Source organism: Physcomitrium patens, chromosome 17 (assembly GCF_059467195.1).
Source record: "Physcomitrium patens ecotype Gransden chromosome 17, ASM5946719v1, whole genome shotgun sequence".
Classification (NCBI taxonomy): domain Eukaryota; kingdom Viridiplantae; phylum Streptophyta; class Bryopsida; order Funariales; family Funariaceae; genus Physcomitrium; species Physcomitrium patens.
Genome location: NC_143426.1, coordinates 2410125 through 2434420, shown reverse-complemented (window position 1 = coordinate 2434420; position 24296 = coordinate 2410125). Strand labels below are relative to the sequence as shown.

At 34.6% G+C, this 24296-nt stretch overlaps 2 protein-coding genes across 3 annotated transcripts; both read right to left on the bottom strand.

The window, feature by feature from the left end:
- Nucleotides 1-14843: 14843 nt before the first annotated feature.
- Nucleotides 14844-21510, bottom strand: LOC112294858 (uncharacterized). 2 transcript variants are annotated; one of them, XM_024545788.3, is made up of 19 exons: nucleotides 21378-21510; nucleotides 20181-20218; nucleotides 19995-20017; nucleotides 19747-19853; nucleotides 19502-19553; nucleotides 18946-19030; nucleotides 18694-18784; nucleotides 18435-18473; nucleotides 18053-18120; nucleotides 17865-17927; nucleotides 17629-17684; nucleotides 17415-17488; nucleotides 17150-17242; nucleotides 16711-16812; nucleotides 16369-16449; nucleotides 15944-16038; nucleotides 15655-15670; nucleotides 15380-15490; nucleotides 14844-15097 (listed from the first exon to the last, which is right to left on the bottom strand). In XM_024545788.3, exons 2-19 carry the CDS (start codon nucleotides 20210-20212, stop codon nucleotides 14996-14998), a joined length of 1290 nt encoding a protein of 429 aa, XP_024401556.1. In that variant the 5' UTR covers nucleotides 20213-20218; nucleotides 21378-21510; the 3' UTR covers nucleotides 14844-14995. The 2 variants fall into 2 exon arrangements, with proteins under 2 accessions (XP_024401556.1, XP_024401554.1); XM_024545786.3 differs by having other exon boundaries at nucleotides 20919-21385.
- LOC141046420 (uncharacterized) lies at nucleotides 21401-22094 on the bottom strand. The gene is made up of 2 exons (XM_073540251.2): nucleotides 21660-22094; nucleotides 21401-21532 (listed from the first exon to the last, which is right to left on the bottom strand). The coding sequence occupies exons 1-2, from the start codon at nucleotides 21960-21962 to the stop codon at nucleotides 21452-21454; spliced, it is 384 nt and encodes a 127-aa protein (XP_073396352.1). The 5' UTR covers nucleotides 21963-22094; the 3' UTR covers nucleotides 21401-21451.
- Nucleotides 22095-24296: the final 2202 nt, after the last annotated feature.

The following is a 24296-nucleotide window of genomic DNA, read 5'->3' as shown; positions in this document are numbered from 1 at the left end:
TTGTCGTAAAATACGGATCTTATTGGTTGCAACATGAATTGCATCATGTTCTCCATGTATGGATCAAAACTCCGCCAAAAAAGCCTCTAGATTATCCAATATTGGATCTCGTCATTCAAGAAAAGATGAAAACCATGATAGTGCCGAATCTGAAAGAAGCGTACTAATAACTTGTGATCTTGGAGTTGGATAGCTTTGGGGTTGAAGTTCAATCATAAGTTGCACTTGATTGATAAATCCTCGAAACTTGGATCTGGTGCCATTAAACTTCTCGGGTAGGGCAATTCTTGGTTCTCTAACATTTGAAGGGCGTTCCACCATAGGAGAAAGGACATGATTTGGTGCAGATATTGAAGCAGCTCCAACCATTTCTATATCTTCACTTCCTGCCAATCTTGTTGCTCCTTGTGGTGGTAAATTGAGTTGATGCATTGCAAGCATTAACTCCCTCAATTGCTCTTGCATTTGTGCCATTGCACTCTTCATTTCAAGAAGTTCTGCCATGATAACACTTAGAAGAGAGAAGATGTCTAATATCGCTCAAGACAAATAGAAGAGAGGACTTGAGGACAAAGAAAATGCTAAGGACAATATCAGTTTAGAAGAGGGTAATCCGCAACTTCTAATGCGCTTATATCTTATCAAGAAAAAGGGGTAATCCACTCTAAATCAAGATTAGACAAAGCTCTAATATTGTAGGTGTACTCTTGTCAATCTGTCAAGGACAAGAACTCAATGAAAAAACAATTCAGACAAGTGAGCCTTCACTCAAAGAAAGGTAACAAAATATAAATAAATAAGTATGTATATTGAAAGAGAAACTGGAATGGCTATTGCCAAAAGATAAGAAAACTAGAGACCCTTGAAACTAGACTTGAAGCAAGAAAGGAGTTGACAAGAGTGAAGAAGCCTTCACTCTTGTCTCTATATATACTATCTAACTAAGGGCTACGTGGCGACATTTTATAGGACCTCCAATATGTGTTGACTTTGTAGGGCACATGCCTTGACTTACAAGGCAAGTTTTTCTACGTGTGGGCCACATAGTTAGCTTGATCTTCAAGCTAACAACATGTGTGGCACATGGCCAACTTTTTGACCATGTTTCTAATCCAAAAAGTCAATTAAAGACACCTATGAAGTCAAAGTAGCATCTAGGAAGTTTTTAAAAAGCTTCCATATTAAATATTATAGAATTAACTTACTTTTACCTATTTTTACTTACTTCTACCTATTTCTATATGTAATTATTAGCTTACATGATTATGGCCATGACAGATGAAGGATAAAAAATCTTTGCTAGAAATGAAACACAATTAAAAAAAGATTACATTCTACCTTCTATCTTTATTTGTAGTTTCTGTATAATTGAGGTGTCAAGAAGATAGAGAACCAACAACCGGCAAACTCAACTTAAGAGCCATCATTTATTGACTTATTGGATGACAAATTATAATTATTATAGCCTTCAGGATAACATAATAGGAATAAAGACCTTCAAGAATGACAAATTCTTCCTCAAATAGATGGCAAGATTTGACGCATTTGTTGTCACGACTTGAAAAAAGACTCTTGATGTTTGGTGATTTTATTGGAGGTAGGCAAGACTCTATTGGTGTTACAAATGTTTTATTTGAAGGAAGTTATAAAGATTTCAACAATGATCAAATCACAGGGTGGTTTTTTTACCTTAAAATGGGACATTATTGATAGCTGAGAGGACCTATCAATTATCTTCAAAGAAAACAAAGATCAAAATATGTAGCAAATATAATTTGCCACATCATAAACTTTCTCAATATATGATCACCACTCCTTGTGGAACTCGTTCCTAAAAAGAGGAGTAATATCACGGATATATACGTACTATAATCATTATTTAGATAGGTAGAATAAGATAAAAATAGATTAATTTCATAATACCTTTTAGAAAAGCTTCCTAGAAGCTTTTTAGATGTTGTTTTAATTTTATATATGTTTATAGTTGATTAATAGGTTAGAAACTTGGTCAAAAAGCTACTCATATTTTACATATATTGGTAGCTTGTAGAACAAATTAACTATGTGGCGGCCATATAGAAAACTTGCCTTACAAATCAAGATATGTGTCATGCAAAGTCAAGACGTTTTTGGAGGTTCTATAGAATGTCACCACATAGATCTTAGATGGATAGTACATATAAAGGCAAGAGCGAAGCTTTCTTTACTCATCTCAATTCCTTTCTTATTTTTAGTTTAGATTCAAGAGTCTTTAGTTTCCTTGTCTTTTGGCATAAGCCCTTCCAATTTCTTTTTAATATACATACTACTTTATTTCTATTTTGTCACTTTTCTTTTAACACAGATTTTTTAGATTTATGTATCTTCTTCTAATTCACAATGTTAATATATATTAAACTTATCTATTTCATCTTCACTATCAAAATTTTGAATTAAATTATAAATAAATAAATAAATAAATTGAAGAAATTTAATTTGTTTGAAGGTTATATTTTTTTAATTAAGATAATTTTAAAATAACTATATAAAAAAAGATCTTATTATATTAAATATTACTACACTATTATAATTTTTAATTGCTATATCTAAAAGAATAGTCTCATGAGTAATATCTCTAAAAAATAACAAACAACTACCTATGACTTTTACATGTATGGATTTAGTTTTCTTGACTAAAAGTATTTCTTGTTTCTTAATAAAGTCTTCTTCTATTAAACAAGCTAAGGTTCTTAAATCTAATAATGCAAAGATTTTGTGATTTTTAGGTCCTAAATACACATCTATTGTAAAACAAGGTGAGGGATTTAAGGAGAGAATAAGACCTTTACAAGATGTTGCATAGGATTTTAGCTGCATAGTTCCTATTATAGTTGGAGAAAATTATTTTTTGATACATTATCTTCTTTGGCAATTATGCTCTTCATATTGTGATTTCATTTTTTTTTTGAAAAATATTAAATGGTGTATTTAGTTTCTTTATAATATAAGTACAAACCTTTTTGATGACGTTGAATCTATTTTAGTTCAATGAAGAATTTAAAATGTATTATATCAACTTGTATTGGTTCCAGCTTTAATAAATAAATTTTTAAAAACTTAAGAATTGCTATCATTACTTGATTTATTCTTCTTAAGATAAGTCTTTGTTTTTGATATCTTTCAAATAATTGATAGTTGCATACTAAAGATTTTTTTTTTGGTATTATCAATAACAATTTTTAATGTTATCCTTCAATCCATAAAAAAATTGATTGATAAAGGCTTTGTCATTCTAGTCCACCTTGCAAGTGAGGTTTTAAAATTCTTTAGCATATATGGTAGCTAATTAGTATCTCTATTATACTTGTAAAAACAAAACTTTCTAGATTTGGTTATAAGGTTGATGTACTTACTTCCTTCAACTGTACAATTTTTTGCCATAAATTTTGAACTTCTTCCTTAGACATAGGATTAGTACTTCCATGGTTGGCACTAGTGATCCATGAAATTTCTACTCTAAGAGTATCGACAAATTTATAAAGATCTGTAATAGTTGCAAATTTATTTTGGCTTCCACTAAGTGTAGTATCCATGATTTTTCTTTCTATTTCAAACAACTTAACAAATCTACAAGTCAAATAAAAGAAGGTAATCTACAACCTTTAATAATGAATGAAAATTTCTACAAAGAGAGATAATTTTCTTTTTTTAAGGAAAAAAATCAATATTAAAAAATTAAATAATTTGTTTAAAGGTGGATAATTTGTAACCTTTAAAATACAAAAAAAAAAAAAAAAAAAACAAAAAAAAAAAAAACAAAAACAAAAAGTGGTATAATTCACTTACTTTTTAAAAAGTCAAGAATAATAAAATAATATTTTTGTCAAACTATCAAGGATATGAACTTTAAATAATTGAAATGTCAATACGTCACTAAAAAAGACTAAAAAATCACTAAAAGATGATATAATATTAAACTAGAATGACTATTGCAAAAGACAAGAAGACTTAAAAAGCCTTAAGATAAGACTTTTGACTTAAAAGGCATTGACTTGAGTGAAAAAGACTTCATTCTTGCCTCTATATATACTCTTAATTAAGAGCTATATAGCAATTTCCTATAGGACCTTCAAAACATGTTGATTGTACAAGACAAATATCTTAACTTTAAGGCAAGTTTTTTATATATGTGCCACATAGTTAACTTATTCCAAAAGCTATTAATATGTAGTTAATTTGTTGACCAAGTTTCTAACCTACCAATCAACTAAAAATTCATGTCAAGTCATAGAAGTATCTTTGAAGCTTCTAAAAAACATTTCTAAAAAATATTATGAAATAAATTTATTTTTATCTACTTCTATTTAATCAAATAGATAAATATTAGTTCAAATATGTATGTTTTTTATAAAAACTTATACCAATAGCTATTGAATCAAGGCAATGGTCTTAGAACTTCAATTTATTCAAAAAAAACCAAACTTAAAAATTAATAAATCTACAATTAAGTAAACAATTCATTATTACATATTAGATTTTTATATTCAAACTTGGTCCTAGTAGCTCTCATATAATAAATCCCATCTATTGTTAGGGACATATTCCTTAGAACTTTCTAGAAGAGAAGCCTCTGGAACCTTTTAGAGAGAAGTTTCTAGAAGCTTCTAGAAAGGAAGTCTCTGGAACCTTATAGAAGAAAAGTTTCTAGAAGCTTCTAGAAAGGAAGCCCCTGGAACTTTCTAGAAGCTTCCTAGTTGATAGAAGTAGCTCGAGAAGTTTCTAGAACCTTCTAGAAAGGAAGCCTCTGGAACCTTCTAGAAGCTTCTTAGTTAATAGAAGTAGCTCGAGAAGCTTCCTAAGTAGGAGTATATATAGGAATCGAGGCTGAAGAGTTCTCCAGTCTCGACAACACATCTCTTCGAGTTCTAGCTCACCTTTCTGGTGTTGTTCTTGTACTCATCTGTTTAATCTGGTTCTGCCACTTCTTCTTGAACTTCTTGTTAGATTTCAAGTCTGTATTTTGTATCCGTGACAGTTTGTCGAGACTACACTAACTTGAGATATCAGAGCTAGTTCTTTCTTAGTAGAGTGTGGATTACCCCTCTACTTGAAGGTATACTAGCATTTTTTAGAGGTTGCGGATTACCCTCCTCTGAACTGATACTTCTTCTGTTACAATATTGGAGTCTTATTCTTCTTGGAGAGAGTGGATTACCCCTTTTCTTAAAATTCTTAAGGTGTTTTATAGGTTGTGGATTACCCTCCTATAAACCAATATTGCCTCTTATAGGATCATTTTTGTCCTTCTTTTAGAATGGCCGGAGGTCAAGACATTAGTATGACAGAAAGTTCGGAGTCTAAGTTAGATGCTATTATGAATGCCCTCGCTACGTTATCACAAAGAACTACAAGGATTGAAGGAGTGGTGGCAAGGCTTCATAATGATAGAGTATCTGGGATAGCACAATCTAAACTACACCAGCCTCAAATTTTGGCACTTGGAGAAACAACTTTACCTCAGGTTCGACAAGAACCACTAGTTCTACAACATAACGAGCCTCGAGTTAGCCTTCCAGATAAGTTTGATGGAACACGTTCCAAGTTTCGAGGATTCGTCAATCAAATCAGGTTGATAACAGTTTTACAGCCCGAACGATATCCAACAGAGGAGTCACGTATTGGGCTTGTTGGAACCTTACTTACGGGACAATTTCTATCATAGTTTGCTCCTTTGTTTGAGAAACGATCATCCATATTAAACAACTTCGAAACCTTTTTGGAAGCATTTGCGGAAGCATTTGGTGAACACGATAAGGTTCGATGGGCTACAACAAAGATCCGGTCGCTATGACAAGGGATGCGTTCTACATCAGTCTATGCTTCGGATTTCAGGCAATTAGTATGCGACATCAATTGGGATGAAGAAGCGTTGATGAGTCAATTCTATTGGGGTTTAAGAGATGATGTGAAGGATTTGCTGTTAACTCTTCCTGATCCACGAACGCTCAATGAAGCCATTAGCCAAGCTGTGAAGTGCGATAATCGCCTATTCCAACGTCGCCAAGACCAACGCTCAAGATAACATACAATTCGCCATGCTCCAACTATGTCGGCAAGCAGTGTGAATTCACATTCAAAGGTGGAAGACATGCAAATTGATGCGGTACGTATCAAATCTCTTACTATAGAAGATAAAAAGCGACGTATGGAGGAAAATTTATGCTTGTATTGCGGTGGAGAAGGCCACAAAGTCGAAAACTGCCCCAAAAAGTAAAATCGAGGCATAGTCAAGACTAGGGGAGTATTTGTTCAGGAAAACGAGGATGCCCAGCCACAGTAGGAACCGTGCGGCTGGACAATGAAATATTCCAACAACAATCAGGTTCCTTTCTTTCTGCCCAACATGTACTTTGTTTTACAATCCCTCTGTTTATCGGCCCTCAAAAACTGAGAACCTTAGCACTACTAGACTCAAGAGCATCTGCTTGTTTTTTAGACGAAGAATTTGCAAAGCGTCATAAGATCCCTTTAGTACAAAAATCAAAACCTATTCATGTTGAGGTCATAGATGGACGACCTTTATTGTCTTGTAGCATCACCCATGAATCAAAACCTATAGGAGTAACGTTTAAAGACCATAGTAGTCATATTATTTTTAATATTATTAGAACTCCATCAAATCCTATTATTCTTGATCTTTCTTAGTTAGAAAAATATAATCCATTGATAGATTGGAGGTTGCGGAAGATGACTTTTCCCACAAAATCATCCAAGAAAAAACCTAGTAAAAAACCTTGAAAAAAGAAATCCTTATTCATTGGAGCAAGAGCATTTATAAGATCATCTAAGGAAGGCACTTCATTTATCATTTATGCGGCTCCAACTACCGAGGAGAAGATCTCAACAGCAAGTATACCGGAGCAATATAAGGATTTTGAAGACGTGTTTCAAAAGAAGAACGCTGACATACTACCGGAACACCGACCATATGATTGTGCCATAGACTTGCAAGAAGGAGCACAACCACCTTTTGGCCCAATCTACAATCTATCGCAAATAGAGTTGACAGAGTTGTGAAAATATATCGACGAGAATCTAGCCAAGAACTTCATTCGTCATTCAAAATCATCAGCTGGAGCACCCATCTTATTTGTGAAGAAGAAAGATGGATCACTACGGATGTGTGTGGACTATCGAGGCCTCAACAAGGTAACAAAGAAAAATCGTTACCCATTATCCTTGATTTCTAGTCTCTTAGAACAACTTGGACGTGCGAAGATCTTTACAAAAATTGATCTAAGGGGAGCTTATAATCTCGTACGAATCAAGGAAGGAGATGAGTGGAAGACAGCATTCCGTACAAGGTATGGTCATTTCAAGTATAATGTCATGCCTTTTGGTCTTACCAATGCTCCAGCAGTTTTCCAACATATGATGAATGACATCTTTCGAGAACACCTCGATGATTTTGTTGTCATCTACTTGGACGATATTCTAATATTCTCTAAAAATGACGAAGAGCATGAGAAGCATGTTCGTTTGGTCTTGAAGAAACTATGCAAGCGAGGACTATATGCCAAATTAGAAAAGTGTTTATTTCACCAGACGGAGATGGAGTTTTTGGGGTTCATTGCGACTACAGAAGGTTTGAAGATGGATCCCAAGAAAGTAGAAGCAATCATGTCTTGGGAGGTTCCAAAGATGGTTAGAGACGTACAATGCTTTCTTGGTTTTGCTAACTTCTATCGGATCTTCATCAAGAATTATTCTCAAGTTGCTGCTCCTCTCACTCGATTAACATGCAAGGATAAGTTGGAATGGGAACCTTTGGCAGAGAAGGCATTTCAAGACTTGAAGACAGCATTTATTACAGCTCCAATTTTGGTACATCCAGACTTTACAAAGGCCTTCTATTTAGAGACTGATGCTTCAGATTTTGCTTTGGGAGCTGTGCTTTCACAAATGAGTGAAGACAAGAAGCTCCATCCAGTTGCATTCTATTCTCGGAAGTTCTCTGCTGTTGAAATCAATTATGAGATCCACGATAAGGAACTTCTTGCTATAGTGGATTCTTTTGAAGAATGGCGTCACTTTCTTGAAGGAGCTGCACATCTAGTGACCATATATACGGATCGCAAGAATTTGGAGTATTTCATGTCGGCTCGAGTTTTAAATCGGCGTTAAGCTCGGTGGAATATGTCGCTATCTAGATTCAATTTTATTATCACTTATCGACCTGGAAAGCAGCAAGGACTATCCGATGCTTTATCAAGGAGATCATATCTTGCACCAAAGGCTGGAGAAGCAGCGTTTGATCAACAATGTACAACTTTATTGAAGCCAGAGAGATTTCAACTTTGTGCTACTATTATATCATTTGATGCTGACTTCCTAAACCAAGTACGTGCTATGACCATTAAAGATTCAGTAGCCATTGATATCAAGCAACGTACCAATGACGACAAGTTCAAGGTGGAGGGAGATCTTTTATACTTTGAAGAGCGATTGTACATTCCAAAAGGACCAGCACGACTCCGAGTTCTTCAATCTCGCCATGATTTTCCAGCTGCGGGACATTTTGGATTCAACAAGACCTTGGAGCTTATTTCTCGAGATTTTTAGTGGCCCCAAATATAGAAGGATGTGAAAGATTTTGTCCTCTCCTGTGATATCTGTTCAAGATCCAAGAATCCTCGGCATCGCCCTTATGGACTTCTACAGCCATTGCCAATTCCACGTCGACCATGGTCTTCAATTTCTATGGACTTCATCACTGACTTGCCATCATCAAACTCATTTGACAGCATCTTTGTCGTGGTAGATCGGCTTACGAAGATGGCACACTTTGTTCCTTGTAAGAAGACATCATCCAGTGAAGTCACAGCAAGACTCTTTCTCAATAATGTATATCGATATCATGGACTACCAGATGATATCATATCAGATCGAGGTACCCAGTTTGTGTCAAAGTTTTGGAGATCTCTCTTTGGAATATTGAAGGTGGATATCAAGCTTTCTTCAGCTTTTCATCCTCAAACTGATGGCCAAACGGAACGAGTGAACCAAGTCTTGGAGTAGTACTTACGATGTAGCATCAACTATTAGCAAGACGATTGGACTGCATATCTACCGCTAGCCGAGTTTGCATATAACAACACCCTCCATGCATCGACTCAACAAACACCATTCTTTTCCAACTATGGGTATCATCCGAAGCTTGATTTATTGAGTCCGTCAACAAATAACAATCCAGCAGCTGAAGGATTTGCGAAGCAACTATCAGAGCTTCAAACTATGTTGAAGCTTCAATTACAATCCGCTCAAGAATCTTATAAGACGTCTGCAGATAGATTTCAGAATCAAGCACCTACTTTCAAAGTTGGAGACAAAGCCTGGCTTCTTCGACGAAATATCAAGACCAAGCGACCATGTGATAAGTTGGACTATCGAAGATTGGGACCATTTATCATCCAGAAGCAAATTAATCCAGTGGCATACCGATTGGAGTTATCGGCTTCTATGAAGGTACATCTAGTCTTTCATGTTTCTCTGTTGGAACCTTATCGAGAGTCATCTTTTCCTGGAAGAGTGCAATGTCCGCCACCTAGTATTGAAATCGAGAACCATGAAGAATACGAGGTTGAAAAGGTATTGGATTCACGGCGAAGGTGGGAAAAGTTAGAATATCTTGTTCATTGGTGCGGCTATGACATTAATGAGCGAACGTGAGAGCCAGCTGAAAATCTTGCGAATGCGCCACAAAAGGTACAGGAGTTTCATCAACGACATCCTGATAAACCTAAATCAATTCAATGATAGCTTCTTTCTGAAGCTTGTTCTCCCAACAATATAAGAAAAGGGGAGAGCGCCAACAAAATTCGTAGTTGATGTAGTTATTTTTTCCAAGATAGATCGTAGTTTGATCTTTTGATATGGATAGCCAAGAGATAGATACTATGCCAGTCAGAGTATCGCAACCGAGTAGCTCACGAAGGTGACCCTGAGATGAAGAACTACATGTACCACAACGACGACGAAGGATACTGAGTAACCGATCATTGGTGATTGTATTTGAGATCGAGCCTGCTTACGATGGTCAGCCAGAAGGCGTGTTTGCAGGACAATTTCACAATGAGGACATAGAAGTTCATGCTTGGTCAGAAGTCGAAGGCGTGGGCCACTACCGTTGGCTTCAAGGATCGATGAATCATTTGCCTCGTGAACAACAGTTGGAGTTCATAGTAGAAGTTATGCGACAGATCTTCATTTTCTTGCGTTGGTACTGATCAACAACATTGCTTCTCAGAGACCTCAAAGCTAAAGGAGGGGGTGATGTTAGGGACATATTCCTTAGAACTTTCTAGAAGAGAAGCCTCTAGAACCTTTTAGAGAGAAGTTTCTAGAAGCTTCTAGAAAGGAAGTCTCTGGAACCTTATAGAAGAGAAGTTTCTAGAAGCTTCTAGAAAGGAAGCCCTTGGAACTTTCTAGAAGCTTCCTAGTTAATAGAAGTAGCTCGAGAAGTTTCTAGAACCTTCTAGAAAGGAAGCCTCTGGAACCTTCTACAAGCTTTTTAGTTAATAGAAGTAGCTCGAGAAGCTTCTTAGTTAATAGAAGTAGCTCGAGAAGCTTCCTAAGTAGGAGTATATATAAGAATCGAAGCTGAAGAGTTCTTCAGTCTCGACAACACATCTCTTGGAGTTCTAGCTCACCTTTCTGGTGTTGTTCTTGTACTCATCTGTTTAATCTAGTTCTGCCACTTCTTCTTGAACTTCTTGTTAGATTTCAAGTCTGTATTTTGTCTCCGTGACATCTATAAGTCTTATATGTGGTATGTAACAACAAACAAATACACAACGTTGAATTTTAAGAGATATTTATTCTTTCATCTATTTAAAGCCTATTTGTTTTATAACAGCTATTGTGGCTCATTACAATTGGAACATTTATCATCTCAATGTCATCACCATATTTTTAAATGAAAAATTTATCAATATTGTTTATATATTCTAACTCTAAGGTTATATTATCTTTAGCCAAAAATACTTAATTTTCCATCTTTTACTGTCCATGTATAGACTTTGTCAAAGCCAAAGTAAGTAGAAGTCACTTTTATCTAAGAAATTCATACCTCTTCTATGGATACAATAAAATATTAAGGTCTTGTAGGACAACTTTTCTACCTAACAAAGATACATTTTGATTTTGATTTTTTAATATCCATCATAAGTTGGTACATGCATAACCACCAAAAATTCTATTGTAAAGCTATACAACAAATTAAGAATTACCTTTAAAAACTTCTATCCCATTGACTTTGATTCTTGCATCTAGAGGAGAATCTTCTTAAAGGATTTTCAAATCCAAATTATAGAGGCAATTTGGACAACCAAATTTTTACTAAAACATATTTATTTACTTGTAGCTCTAAACCTATACCTTAGTACTCCAAAAATTAGAATTTAATATCAAGATCTTTTTACAAATTTGACTATTAAGCTCTTACAAAATGGATGTTTTGAGGTGTTTGGTTAAAGGAATTAATCGTTGAATTAGGAATTAGAAGAAAGAAACCTATGACAATTTGGTGTAACAATCAAAGTAATATTAAAATATTAAAAAACCTAATATTTTATAATAATATAAAGTATTTTGAAATAGATTGGTATTTCACAAAATATAAATTTGAAGATAAGATAATAATAATATAATTTATTAAAACAATAGTTCTTTTTGTAAATATTTTAACCAAGGCTCTAAGTAGAATCAAATTTAAGAATTGCAAATTGAAGCTTAGCCTCAAGTATCTTGAGAAAACTAACAAACCTACTTAAACTAGTCTATAACTATTCTCTACATCTTTCAAAGTTAAAAAATTCTTAAATTATGTTTAGTTATACTCATCAATTTGTCTATTATAATCTTTGTAACTAATATAGTTCTTAGGTTAAAAATTAAAAAAATATATATATAGGAGTTAAAGGATTTTTTTATTAAAAAAATATATAAATAAAAAAATAAAAATAACTTGATTATCTAAAAATCCTTGTTTTATCACTAAAATTATAACTAAAGCTTTTTTTTGGTATCAATAATTCTTGATTATCATTGATAGCATCATCCATATAAGATATAATATTTAGTGTTAAATGAATAAAACTTTGTAAAAAAACATATAATAAAAAAAGATACAACATTTTCTTAAGATGCACAAAAATAATAAGACAAAAAACTAATGAAAAGACAAAAAACTAATGAAAAGACAAAAAACTAATGAAAAGACAAAATCATGTACATAGATCTTGAATACTCCATATTTATCTAACTTCTATTTTTAAATATTTAAGTATATAAATAATAAACTTATAAAAATTGAAATTAATTATAAAAAAATTGTTGTACAAGAAAAAAGGGTATAGAAGAAATAGTATAGAGAGGGTATTAAAAGATGACAAATACCTTCATTCATCTACAAATCCAAGTAGTTCATCTTTTAACAAGTGACTCCTATATCAATATATCATGCTACATGTAAATCTCAATCCATTTTGTTTATAATTACTTTGTATATTTTCAAATGTATTCAATGTATTTAATAAAAAAAATATAGAAAAATAATATTCTATTCTATTTATTAAATATTCAATTTTTTTATTTTATTTTATCTTTATTTTTGAACTTTAAAACATCAAAACAAAGCCTTCATGTGCCAAAAAATAGTCTAGGATTTGGCTCACAATGTTGATGTTAAACAAATAATCAGTAATCTAAATAAAAATAAGAATAAAAAAATTATTCAAAAGTTTTTTAATTAAGTTGTACAATGACTTATTTTTTAAAATTTCCATTATATTCAAGGTCCCAATTCAACATGCATGCTATAAATGTCATCTTAAGAAAAGAATTGCAAAGAACCACATCTTTTGTTTAAAATAAAATGATTACTACTTTGTTGCATATTAAACAGCTTCTATTTTTATTTTATATAAAATCATATAGTTAGCAAATGTTTCTTCCTTTATGACATGAAATGATGAATTTTAAACCATATCCTTAATTTTAAACCAAGGTAATGAAATCAAAAAATTTATGAATGTGGATGGAATTTAAATAATATTGGTATATTTATAAATGGCATTTTACTACTCTATTTTAAATAATCATGGTAACCACCACTTATCATATTATTCCAAGGCAACTCTAAGGTGGTCGAATTTTATATCTTTTTTCTAAACAATATCTATAACTTTATTAATAAACATAGGCTATCAAGTATAAAACATCCTTATACTATCAAACTTTGGAGAGCAATTTTAATAGTTAGTGTTTCTGGAAGATTTCTATACACTAAAATTGTGTTAGAATATAAGAGCTATAGGAAAATTAAAAACATAATAAACCAACAAAAATTTCATTGTAGATCATGTATATATGTTGATAGAAAGAAGATTGATGACCTAAGACCAATCTATTTCATAACCATGATAAAAGTATAAATTAGAGTGTAATAAGATTAATTGATGAAATATATGAAATTACTTTGATTATAGAATAAAAAATTTATACTTCTAATTCCCAATTTAGAACTTACAACAAACTTATTACTAAAAAGCAATTAATATCAATATCAATAGATAAGATACGGATGTCTTAACAGAGTTGGGTTTTGTTGGAAGCATTGAATTTTGCCATTAGCATCAAATCAATTTGCTTAGCACTTTGACCTTTTTGGTATTGCACATATCAAAATTAAAAAAAAACATCCAATTTACTTCGAAAATTATATTTTTTTGCATGAAGTACTATAATATTTATAATAATGATAACTATTGATAGTGGTTACAAAACACACTTCATTATTATAGCAAAAAAATGCACTATTCTTGTCAAATATCACTTATTTTAAATAAATGAATAACAATATGAATCAAATAACATTAGATGCAACATGGAAGCAAAATAATAAGGTGAACAACATAGAAACCACTTTTACTAATAACCATTTTTATGCTAATTATATATTACTAAATAAAGTAAGAAGAAATAAAATTCATATAATTTCTATTTATCCATCATACCAATTAGTAATTATTCCCTATCATTGAACATATCTTTTTACTCATCTTTTAATAAATTTTATTCTCTAATAGATCATTTGGTAGCATTGTCTCTATTGCTAATAATAAATTCTTAAAAAAAAAAAAAAAAAAAAAAAAAATCTTTAAATCACCATATAATTGGTGATCTTTAAAAGATATAATCACCACTCAATTGACATTTGGATGAAGTAAATAAATAAATACATTTAACAATTAAAATAGCTATGTACTACATCTAAGGTAAAAACAAACTCTATAATGAAATTGGCAGATTGATTTTTAATGCAAAATAGACTAATTTTATTTCTACCAACCAATGACAAGGTCCATCTAATAAATAAGAATTCCATCCATAGCATCAAAGACCATGAACATGTTGGTTAGAAGCACCCAAAACTAAATAAAACATTCAACATAATCTATACACCTTCATTTTCAAATGCATAGAAGTCCTTGTTATCTAACAAATGAAAAAAAAAAAAAAAAGTTCTGACTTAAAGTGAAAGGTTTGGAGACATATAATATTCTTCTCCCATACATACATACATAATCTGAGTACAAACGGAAAACTTACATTTTATTTTATTTGTTTTGTTTTATGTGTTTGCTAGGAATGATTATCTTATATTATAACTCACGCTTCAACACACGTATGACAGTATCGACTCAATACAAACTGAAAACTTAAACCATGAGGCGTTGTCCATGTTCTAGCTATATCTAGAACGTGGACTTTCCCAAAGAGGTCTATGCTCAAAGAACTGCACATAACAGCAATGGACCAGTGGTTTTTTCTTACCAAAGAGGGCTTTCACAAATAGGGATAGAAGGACTCTTTCATACCCTTAGTGTGGAGAATATTATGAAATGGCTTCTACCATAACAGAATTTCTCCTCATGAAAAAAATTAGTGTCTCTATTCACCTTTTTCCTTTTTTCCTGTCGGGCGTTCCATGAATCTGCGAGGTATATCCAAATTGTTTTCTTTGAAACTCTTCAAAAGCTTCACAGACAGCCTCCACCTACACGTCCAACGAATGATGCAGAGCTTGTGAGTGCCAACGCACAAGAAATAAGGTACTCAGAGAACAGCGTTCAGTTCAAATAATTCAGAACTAAATAAGTGTAGTTAAAATTTGACGATATTGTTGCAATCTGTAAAAGTCGTTTAAGACAATTTTGCACCTCATTGAATTTGAAAGCAATGAGGCTCTTAAGAACCAAAACTGACAACCTTTTCCCATAAAGAATAACAGGCTCAGACAAGCAACTGCAAGGAATTTTTTGAAAGAAGGGACACTTACATGTTCAGGGTTTTTAGCGTACACCCGAATGATTCGATCTTGAAAAGTTTCTGGAAGAATGTGGCTGATTTTGTCCTGCGGAATGAGGAACTTTTCTGTGCTCTCAAAGTCCTAATCAAGGAAACAAATACTCAAGAAGTAAAAAAAAATTGATCATATACCTCCTAAAACTGAGATCTTAAAGCTGCATGAACACGCGATTCATATCTCAATCTATAGCAATCATCATTTAGGTACTAAGTCTACCATACAGTTCTTACAGACACACAAATTACCTGGAAGAAGTGAACCCTGTAAAGTAATCGTCATCCAACCACACATAAAGAAACCACACAACTGTCAATAAATCACTACCTGGAAACTCTGTCAAGTGGCTCATTTTGACGTTACAAAGACTCGTAACAAGAGGAACACATCAAATTTTGCAGACATTCACTACATCTGTAAATAAATCATTTATTACAAGCGCTGAGATATTTAAAATTTGGCATTATATACTAGACATATTCATGAGTTCCAAGGTCCTTTAATGAAGACAATACAAAGAAATGAAGTGCAACGTGCCTGCTGCTCACAGGGTTCTCCGTGCCACGAGTGAAATCAATCCGTGTGGCATGGACAAGCACATCATCCTCGGTAAGATTTACTCCAGGTTTCGTCTGCACATGAATCGAATATGGATCTGACATACTTAATTTGGATCTTCGTAAATATAGCACCACAAGCACAGATTACTCATCATTCCATAATAGAGTAAACAATCCAGATATATTAAAACGTACAGCAAGGGAGCAGCAGCAGCCGTCCTCTATTCGCATGTCATGTTTCAGGGTGAATAACTCAAATAAAGAAATCGAGCCAGTAAATATCTCGTAAGAAGTCAGATTACATACTTGCTTCAAGAATTTCTTCAGTAAGCGTTTTCATTTTAACATAAAATATTCCACTCACCACTCTAGAACCAACAAGCAAAATGGACCAGAACTCACCTGGGAGCAGATAATATCCTGAGCAGTCACATCTTTGAAGTGCTCTAAATGTTCCTTCGGAACTGCATACTCATTGCAAAACTGACAACCAGTAGGGTAATTCAACGATTCACCAACCAGTCAGCGTACTAATGGTTCCTTGATTTGTCACTGTTGACAGCACAACGATGAAAAACGACAAAACTTACAAACACCACGCCAAACCACTGCTTAACAGTTTGAAGATCCAAGCATAAAAAAGCGTTTCAGTTTGTCAAGGCGCAGTGAGTAACCTCTGTATTCTGCATTTGCTATAAAAATTTGATGACATTATCTCTCAGTGATCTCATTAAATTGATGTACCTGATATAGTTGCCTCCGTCTCATTCGCAATACAATTTCACGGGCTTGTCGAAGTTCAGGCTGTTCCGCAGTTTCAATTGTCTTCAGTAAAGTGTCGTCCAACTGAAAACAACATGCACGCCCTTCGTGATGTCAAATGCAAGACACAGTATAATTTATCAGTCAATCGAGGCATACACATAAAATATCTTATTCACGCCAAGGTGAAGAAAGCATCTTAACAACTCCACTTTCAACCATTTGCCAGGCAAGTATGAAGTGATGAATGATGAATTAAGTTTCATGAGCTCAAGCCCGCCTTTCTGCTTCAAAAACCATTATGACAAAAAAACATGCAGCTAGGACGTGGATCGTGGGATGAACAGTTATAAACAATGTCAACAGATACATGTGAATGATAAACTGCTGCAAACACTGCTGGAAATTCCCTTGCTCATACCTTCCAGAACCTGGAAGGTCCTTCAACATAACTGGTCAATTTCAGGTAATCATTAGCCAGAAGCATGGCATCAACTATCATAAGTTCCAGAGCCTGCACCAGTGATCAAATTCCTCAAATGCGTTACCAAGTATATGCTGAATTATACAACTTCTTCATTTGACCAAAACCTTTGTGCTGGGAAACATAATATGAAGGTTGTTAAGCAATAAACACCCATGTGTAAATAACCGATAAAATGCTCGACGAAATAAGGAAGACCCACCTTTACTTTTGCGTGAGTATACACTGTCCGACACAAATCTGCCCTTGTTTGGAATAAGCGATACACCGTAAGGGCTGGTTCCACAAAAAACTCCAATTAGATTAAATTATAACAAGAGATAGAAATTTCCACCAAAAACAGAAACTGCCCACAAGATAACTTCAGATTAAGAGGTTTGTGATCCATCAATTGACGGGAAATCTTCAGCTATTACCTTCTTTTGCTCTAAAGCAGATTTCATCATCTATCACCTTCATACTCTCAACCAACCTGCAACCAATTTCATGTGTCAAATGAGGACGTTGTTAACAATTGAAGTATGAATGATTGGAAAAGGGGTTAACTATGACACGGTATTTACCAAGAGCTAAATCGCCCGAGCAAAAGAGGAGCAGGCGCAAGAGCAACAGTCACATTTGCCACAGCAAACGTTCTGTAAATGATTCTTACCTTCGGTAGTCAAAACTCCTGCCAAGGCCACAAGCTCTTGTGTCTCTTTCAATGTAGTCAAACCTGAATGAAAAAAGATAAAAGAAAAAAAAAAAACATGTAAATCAAGTATATCAACCATTAAAACAGACATTAGACCTCAGGAACTCCGAAAATAGGAATTTGTATACAGATGGCGGGTCACCCACTTGTCAACATCTATCCCGTTTCGTCCATTTGCTACAATATCAAAAAGAAATCTCTTGTCACCGTGTGCCTGCAAAATTGCAAGTTTTAATCAGAACGGCCATGCTTATCTTCTGCAAACATGAGGCAGTCTTAGGCTATCGAGTAGTACGGCAAATCGAGTTGCTTCAACACGTAAGACATCCAAATATACACTAAAATTAATGTAGGTTTGCCTTCACAGACAAAACCGTGATTCTTGAACCCACTATGATGACTAGGTTTGAGCTTCTCTCATACCAGTAGCCTACATTAGCGTTGCACACAAACAGAAATACACAGTCAATGATCGTAAGCCAAGACATCAGTAAACAGACCTTCAGGAGCAAACGCAACCAAGCCTACCTGAATTATAGAAGTCTTCGAGGCTGCAAGTATCATGGCCTGGACAACACGCACGAAAAGTCTTCAATACTTCAAAAATGGCCAACTCCATTCCTTATTGAAATATTATACCAACGTGCACCCCCTTCTCCTTCTCCTTCTCCTTCCTCATTCTTTCTCTTCCCGAAGTATTTTTCGTAGTAATAAATAAAAAGAAAAAATGGAATGAAAATTCAGATATGAAAAAACTAGAATATTTGAAACATAAAAATTTGCCCACCTTAACTCTCTTCAGATCGTTAACATCGATATCGATATGATGCAGGTCGGCAATATACTCTACCATATCTGCTGACATCTGCTCATGACTCCTGCAAAAGAATATGGATTACAGTATTCAAAATAGGACGGGAGAAATATATATAATTAAAAAAATTCTAATAAGAGGGAGGGGAAGAAGAAGAAGAAGAGGAAGACGATAACGAAGACGAGGACTGGGCTCTTCATTTACACAAAACTTTGTTAAGCGCACCACTTAAAATTGGGAAGTGCTCGGGGAAGAAACTCATTGTCGAAGACATGACTGAAAGGCCCATGACCGACATCATGAAGCAGCCCTGAGTGTCCAAACCCCAGTAAAAGACAGAAAATCGGTACAAAATGAAATGTCGTTAGATATCCATGTATGTCATATTCATGAAAAACTTGTGCGGACACGTTTGAAATCACTTCTTAATTTGAAATAAAAACTAAACTGCACTACCCCTTCGATGTACACAAAAATATAATGCAATATCAAAACAAGCTAAAAATGAATTTCTCTGTGATGATATCTTTAGTGAAATAAGTGACGAATTTCTCCATACCAATTTGAGCCACAAATCCTCTCATTAAAAAATACATTTGAGCATTTAAGCATCAGGTGAGAATTAAACGAATTCTTTAAGTGCTAACATACATGCCTATAAGTCAACATGGGACACGTACTCAACGTCAGCTCCTCCATAGATATATATATATAAAGCTGAACCGACTCAATAATGCAATTTCCGATCAAAAAACAGGTAAAAAGAATCCCTCAGACACACCTGCTAATTTGACAACCCTGAAATCAGCCGGCTCCAACTCCAATTCATCACCCTGAGAAACCAGAAATAAAAAAAAAAACCTTACTCCAGCTCTTCAAATATGCCATTCCAGACAGTCTGTTTATAAGAAAATGAAGGGTCTATAAAGTAAAATTTTCTAGGAAAAAGTAACCCTCACAACAAGTAAAATTTTCAAGAAGACACACTACTTCTTCCCCAACAACCATGTAATTGATCCCACTTACCTGTGTTTTCTTCAGATAGTCCATTACTTCACCCGCAACATGATATACTCCCAGCGAGTGCTCAAACCGAGAATGCATTGCTCCAGGATAAACATAGTGGCAAAGACCTAAGCAAAGTAAACTCGCAAACCCAAAATCATCACAATCTCTAAAGAAACATAATATATATATATATATATAGATACACACACCAGCCGAGACATATGCAACGGCATCTCAGAAACTAGACCTTGAGTGAAAATGATTACCTAATTGTTTCACGTCACGTAATCTGCATACCAAGCAAGAGAGGGTTAATGCTTAACTGTCCTCCGCATCAGCCCAAATCCTCAAGCAAGGTGCATAACTTAAAGACAGAAGCGAACTTAAAGAATTAGAAAAATTAAAGAAGAAGAAAGAGAAAGAGAAGAAGGGTTTAGGTCATAAGTTGCCACCTCTGAAATTGTTCGCTGTCCACAAATTTCATACTTAGCTGCAGCATTAAGATAAACATAATAAGGATTCACCAATCCGTAATTCAAATTCAATGCATCGACATGAAATCATAGATATTCAAGGGTACATTACTTCGAACTAAATTCACAGCATAAACTTTACGAAGCCTTTGTCCCTCGCACACACGAGGTATGTAAGGTGAATAACCGTGATGAACTAATAATGTCCTTCCTGTAATCAACTGGAGAAACATAGCCTCACGTACTACCCCAGTCTTAGACTAGAAAGCTCGTTCTCAACCATAATCACGATGACCGTAGGCAAGCCAGCCTGAGGAACATAAAGCTCTTCTTAAACCCGAAACCCAGAGCGTTGAGTTCCTTGCACGTCCAAATTATTGCTCGAAGTCTGCTAATTAACTGACAAAATATTACCGGGAAAATAAACAAGGAGCATGTTTACAATAATCACAAGAATCGGCATCTTCGGGTCAGCGAATTCCACTTCTCATGGAATTTCATCTAATCCCCGAAAGAATTCGAAGAGTACCATTCGGACTCAAACAAAATGATACCAGCTGAATGCATGAGGGTTTCAAATTCCCAATGTACAACAAAGACCAACGTGCCACGATCCATTCAACAAGTCTGAGCCTAACCACGCAGGATCCGAAACCGAAGTACAGTAACTGACTTCAACACGCACTAGGCCAAGCACAAATTGTAAAACACACTTACAGAGTCAATGTAGACATTCCGATGCACATTGTCATGGAAAAGTTTCTTGTGCTTTCGCCGGCAGTCCTGGGAGAAGCCCTCGCCCACGGACGCCACCATTTCTCAACCAGAAATCAAGAGTATACTACACTCTCCTATTCCAAACTCAAACAAACCTAGCCAACAACGCCGCACGAATACGAACAGAAACACAATTGCCGCCTAAGACATACAATTTCGCAAATTATCACCCCCTCACAAAGATCATTTCACTACCCAACTCCACTACCGTCCTCAAAAACCCGGAAGATCTCTTCACTTAGCTGTCCACCTCGTCTCTGCCTCCTCTGAACTGATTTGGTATGATAAAATTGAACGATGAATTCTCAGAGTGGGATAGCGAGGAGTCAGAATGAATTGGCTGCGTGAAGGCGTTGACAGACAGCATTGGATGAACGAACGGTTACAGTTGGAGCTTACTGGAGATTTAGGTCTTTCCACTCCCACCCTTTAGGCGAGGCATTCTATTTATGCAGCATCGGAAAGATGCAGTGTCATCCCAAGTGCGTGGAATATGCTCGTGCGGCGCCCTCTTCCGTGAAGTTAATGTGCTTGATACCCTGCCACGAACATGACTTCCATACCCGCAATCGCACTCAGCGAGTTACCCAAACTATTTGAGGTTAGTGATGTGTTCTGCAGGAATAATGAACGAAATTTGTTGCTCCAGAGAAATCATGAAAGAGGTGGCAGTTGGAGCACCTGCACCTGGCGACTCTGGCTTTCAACTCTCGAGAGTGTGGTCAGTGAATTCGCAGGGAGGGGGGGGGAGGGTTGGAATTCTGCATCGAGGAGATCCAAAGCATACGCCCTGCCCAAGCGCCTCGTGCAGAGCACAAGCATGGCCTTTTCAGTAGGGGCATCCGGATAAGGGGCAACGCAGAGTTGGGTACACATTGAGCAGAGTGGCAAGACACGGAGGAGCAGAGCAGGAGACTGGGCTGCACCGAACACCGTGCAGCATCGCTGGCTGAGCTCCTCCGACTGCTCTAATAATGCGTGCATGAACGAAGCTCTGTGTGTGTGTGTGTGTGTGTGTGTGCGTGCATCAAAGAGGGGCAGAGAGAGGCGCGGCAGGGGTTACACTCCCAGAGCAAGACACAGAGCTTGCTTGCACCACCGAACCAACGTGCAGGCCCTCCCTCCCACCCAGTGCAGTGGGCACCGGAGACCGTCGTCTCGCACTCATCCTCCTCCTCGTGCATTCGCCTCTGCATTGCGGCCATGCGCACCCACTGCCATGCATGCACAACAGTAACGCCATGCGCACAAACACACACACACATATAGAAATATATATATATATATATAAATACATACATATTGGTCGAGATATGCTGTTGTGTTTGTAGATGGATAGAGACAGAGAGATAGATAGACTGTGCGCCTGATGAAGTGTGCTGGCCCATGAACTTACTGCTCCTCCCCCTCAAGCCCCTCCAGCAAGTGTTCTTGTGTTATAGTGGCCCTCTTGAGATTTGAACTGGGCTAACACTATGTTGGAACATGTAATGTCCCTGTCCCTCCCTCCCTGTCAATAGCAGCTCTGCTATTGCTTTTGCCAATTTCATTGTCCTTTGGAATTCATGGAAAAATCTCTATTCAAAACTTGTCTTCCCTGACCTCTTTCTTGGCAAGCAAGAAATCATCCAAAGATTACAAGTAACTTGAATCTATAGATGATAATTTCAAGAAATATATTTATTTATAGAACCAAGTTTAAAGGTAATTCAACACATATTTAATAATTACTTTTTTAAAAGGTTATTCTTTTTTGCTTCTTTTTATTTATATTTTCATAGTATCATTTTAATTATAAAATTATCTAATAAAGTAAATAAAAAAATAAAGTAATATAATAAAATAATATAATAAAGTAATATAATAAAGTAATATAATAAAGTAATATAATAAAATAGGATAAAAAAATAAACAATAAAAGTAGAAAAGATAAAATAAAAAATTGATGTGATTCAATCTATTTATATTTTTTTACTCATTTGACCATATTTCAAAAATATTTTCATAAATAGAATAAAAATTTATCAAAAAATTATAAAATTAAGATCAAATGCATATTATGGATCCAAAAAAAACTTATAAAAATTTTCTATAATAATATTAATAAATATATTCATAGTATCTTATACATAAGACTAAGATACATCATAAAAAGAAATAAAACTTATCTTTTACTATTCTAAAGAAATTTTAAGCTAAATTACTTTTTTTTATTTTTCTATTATCTATCTACTCTTTTGATCATTTTTTTCCATCTACTAGTCTATGTAATATCTAAGTTGATTCTAGATATGTACTTGTAATTTATAGGATTCAAATATATTTAAGTTTCAATTAAAACTTGGACTCAATTATTTCGTGATTAATATCAAAGACTATTGTTCTCGTTGTATTCAAGCTTCAATAGACCAAAGCAATTGAACTAATAGAGCTGGGTTCGAACATGGGGAAAAACTAGTTATATGATTAGGTCTCTTAGTGTCACAATTGACTGTACTCTGGCTATCTAAAATCAATTATCAAACTACAAAACACCAAGGCTTACTACTACTGTCTTAATTCAACCCATAATCTATTCTACGACTATCAATTCAATAATACTTCCATATTCTTATCCGTTCATCTCCCACTTACTCTCTTTGTGGTTTAAATATATTCAATTACTGATCTCCAACTTATCTATTGTATTCAATTTTTCAATTCATCACACAGAATTATGACTCTCACAGTCTAGCACTCCAGACTAACATCTCAGTATTCAGAAACTATCCATTACTCATCAACAATAAAGAAACAAAAAGAGGTAGCACCAAGCTTGTCCCGGCTTACGACTATCATAGTCTGACCCTTGGCTTATGACTCTCACAGTCTGGCTCCGATCTCCCTTTCTTCAACCTCTTTATCCTACCAAAAGATGGACCGTTGACCAGCAGATTCCAAAGATTATGACCCTTTGAATTCTTAACTATTTATTCTACTAACAACTGCCTAACCATCAGTCTAATTCTTAAGGTTATTAATAACGAACCAGTAACTTACCACAAAGTTTATTTACCTATTCTACAAAGATATAAACGTAAAATATTAAAATAATAAAAAATATAAAAATACATAGTATTACATATGAAATAAGATTAGATATGTAGCTATAAACGAATATGTTTTTAGATTATTGTAAAATATATATTAGTAAGATTGAAGTAGCATTTGTCTTATTATTTATTTTATATATATATATATATATATATATATATATATATATATCCAAAAGAGTGACAATAGATACAAAATCAATACCTTAACTTTGAGTACCTATAT

Coding starts and splice junctions, on each gene's coding strand:
- LOC112294858 (XM_024545786.3), bottom strand. CDS start 21,017: ATGGTGGCGTCCGTGGGCGAGGGCTTCTCCCAGGACTGCCGGCGAAAG. Junction 20,018..20,180: donor GACAGCGAACAATTTCAGAG/GTGGCAACTTAT, acceptor CTTGGTATGCAG/ATTACGTGACGTGAAACAAT. Junction 15,098..15,379: donor ACGCTAAAAACCCTGAACAT/GTAAGTGTCCCT, acceptor TTGGACGTGTAG/GTGGAGGCTGTCTGTGAAGC.
- LOC141046420 (XM_073540251.2), bottom strand. CDS start 21,962: ATGCACGCATTATTAGAGCAGTCGGAGGAGCTCAGCCAGCGATGCTGC. Junction 21,533..21,659: donor GCCAGAGTCGCCAGGTGCAG/GTGCTCCAACTG, acceptor CGGGTATGGAAG/TCATGTTCGTGGCAGGGTAT.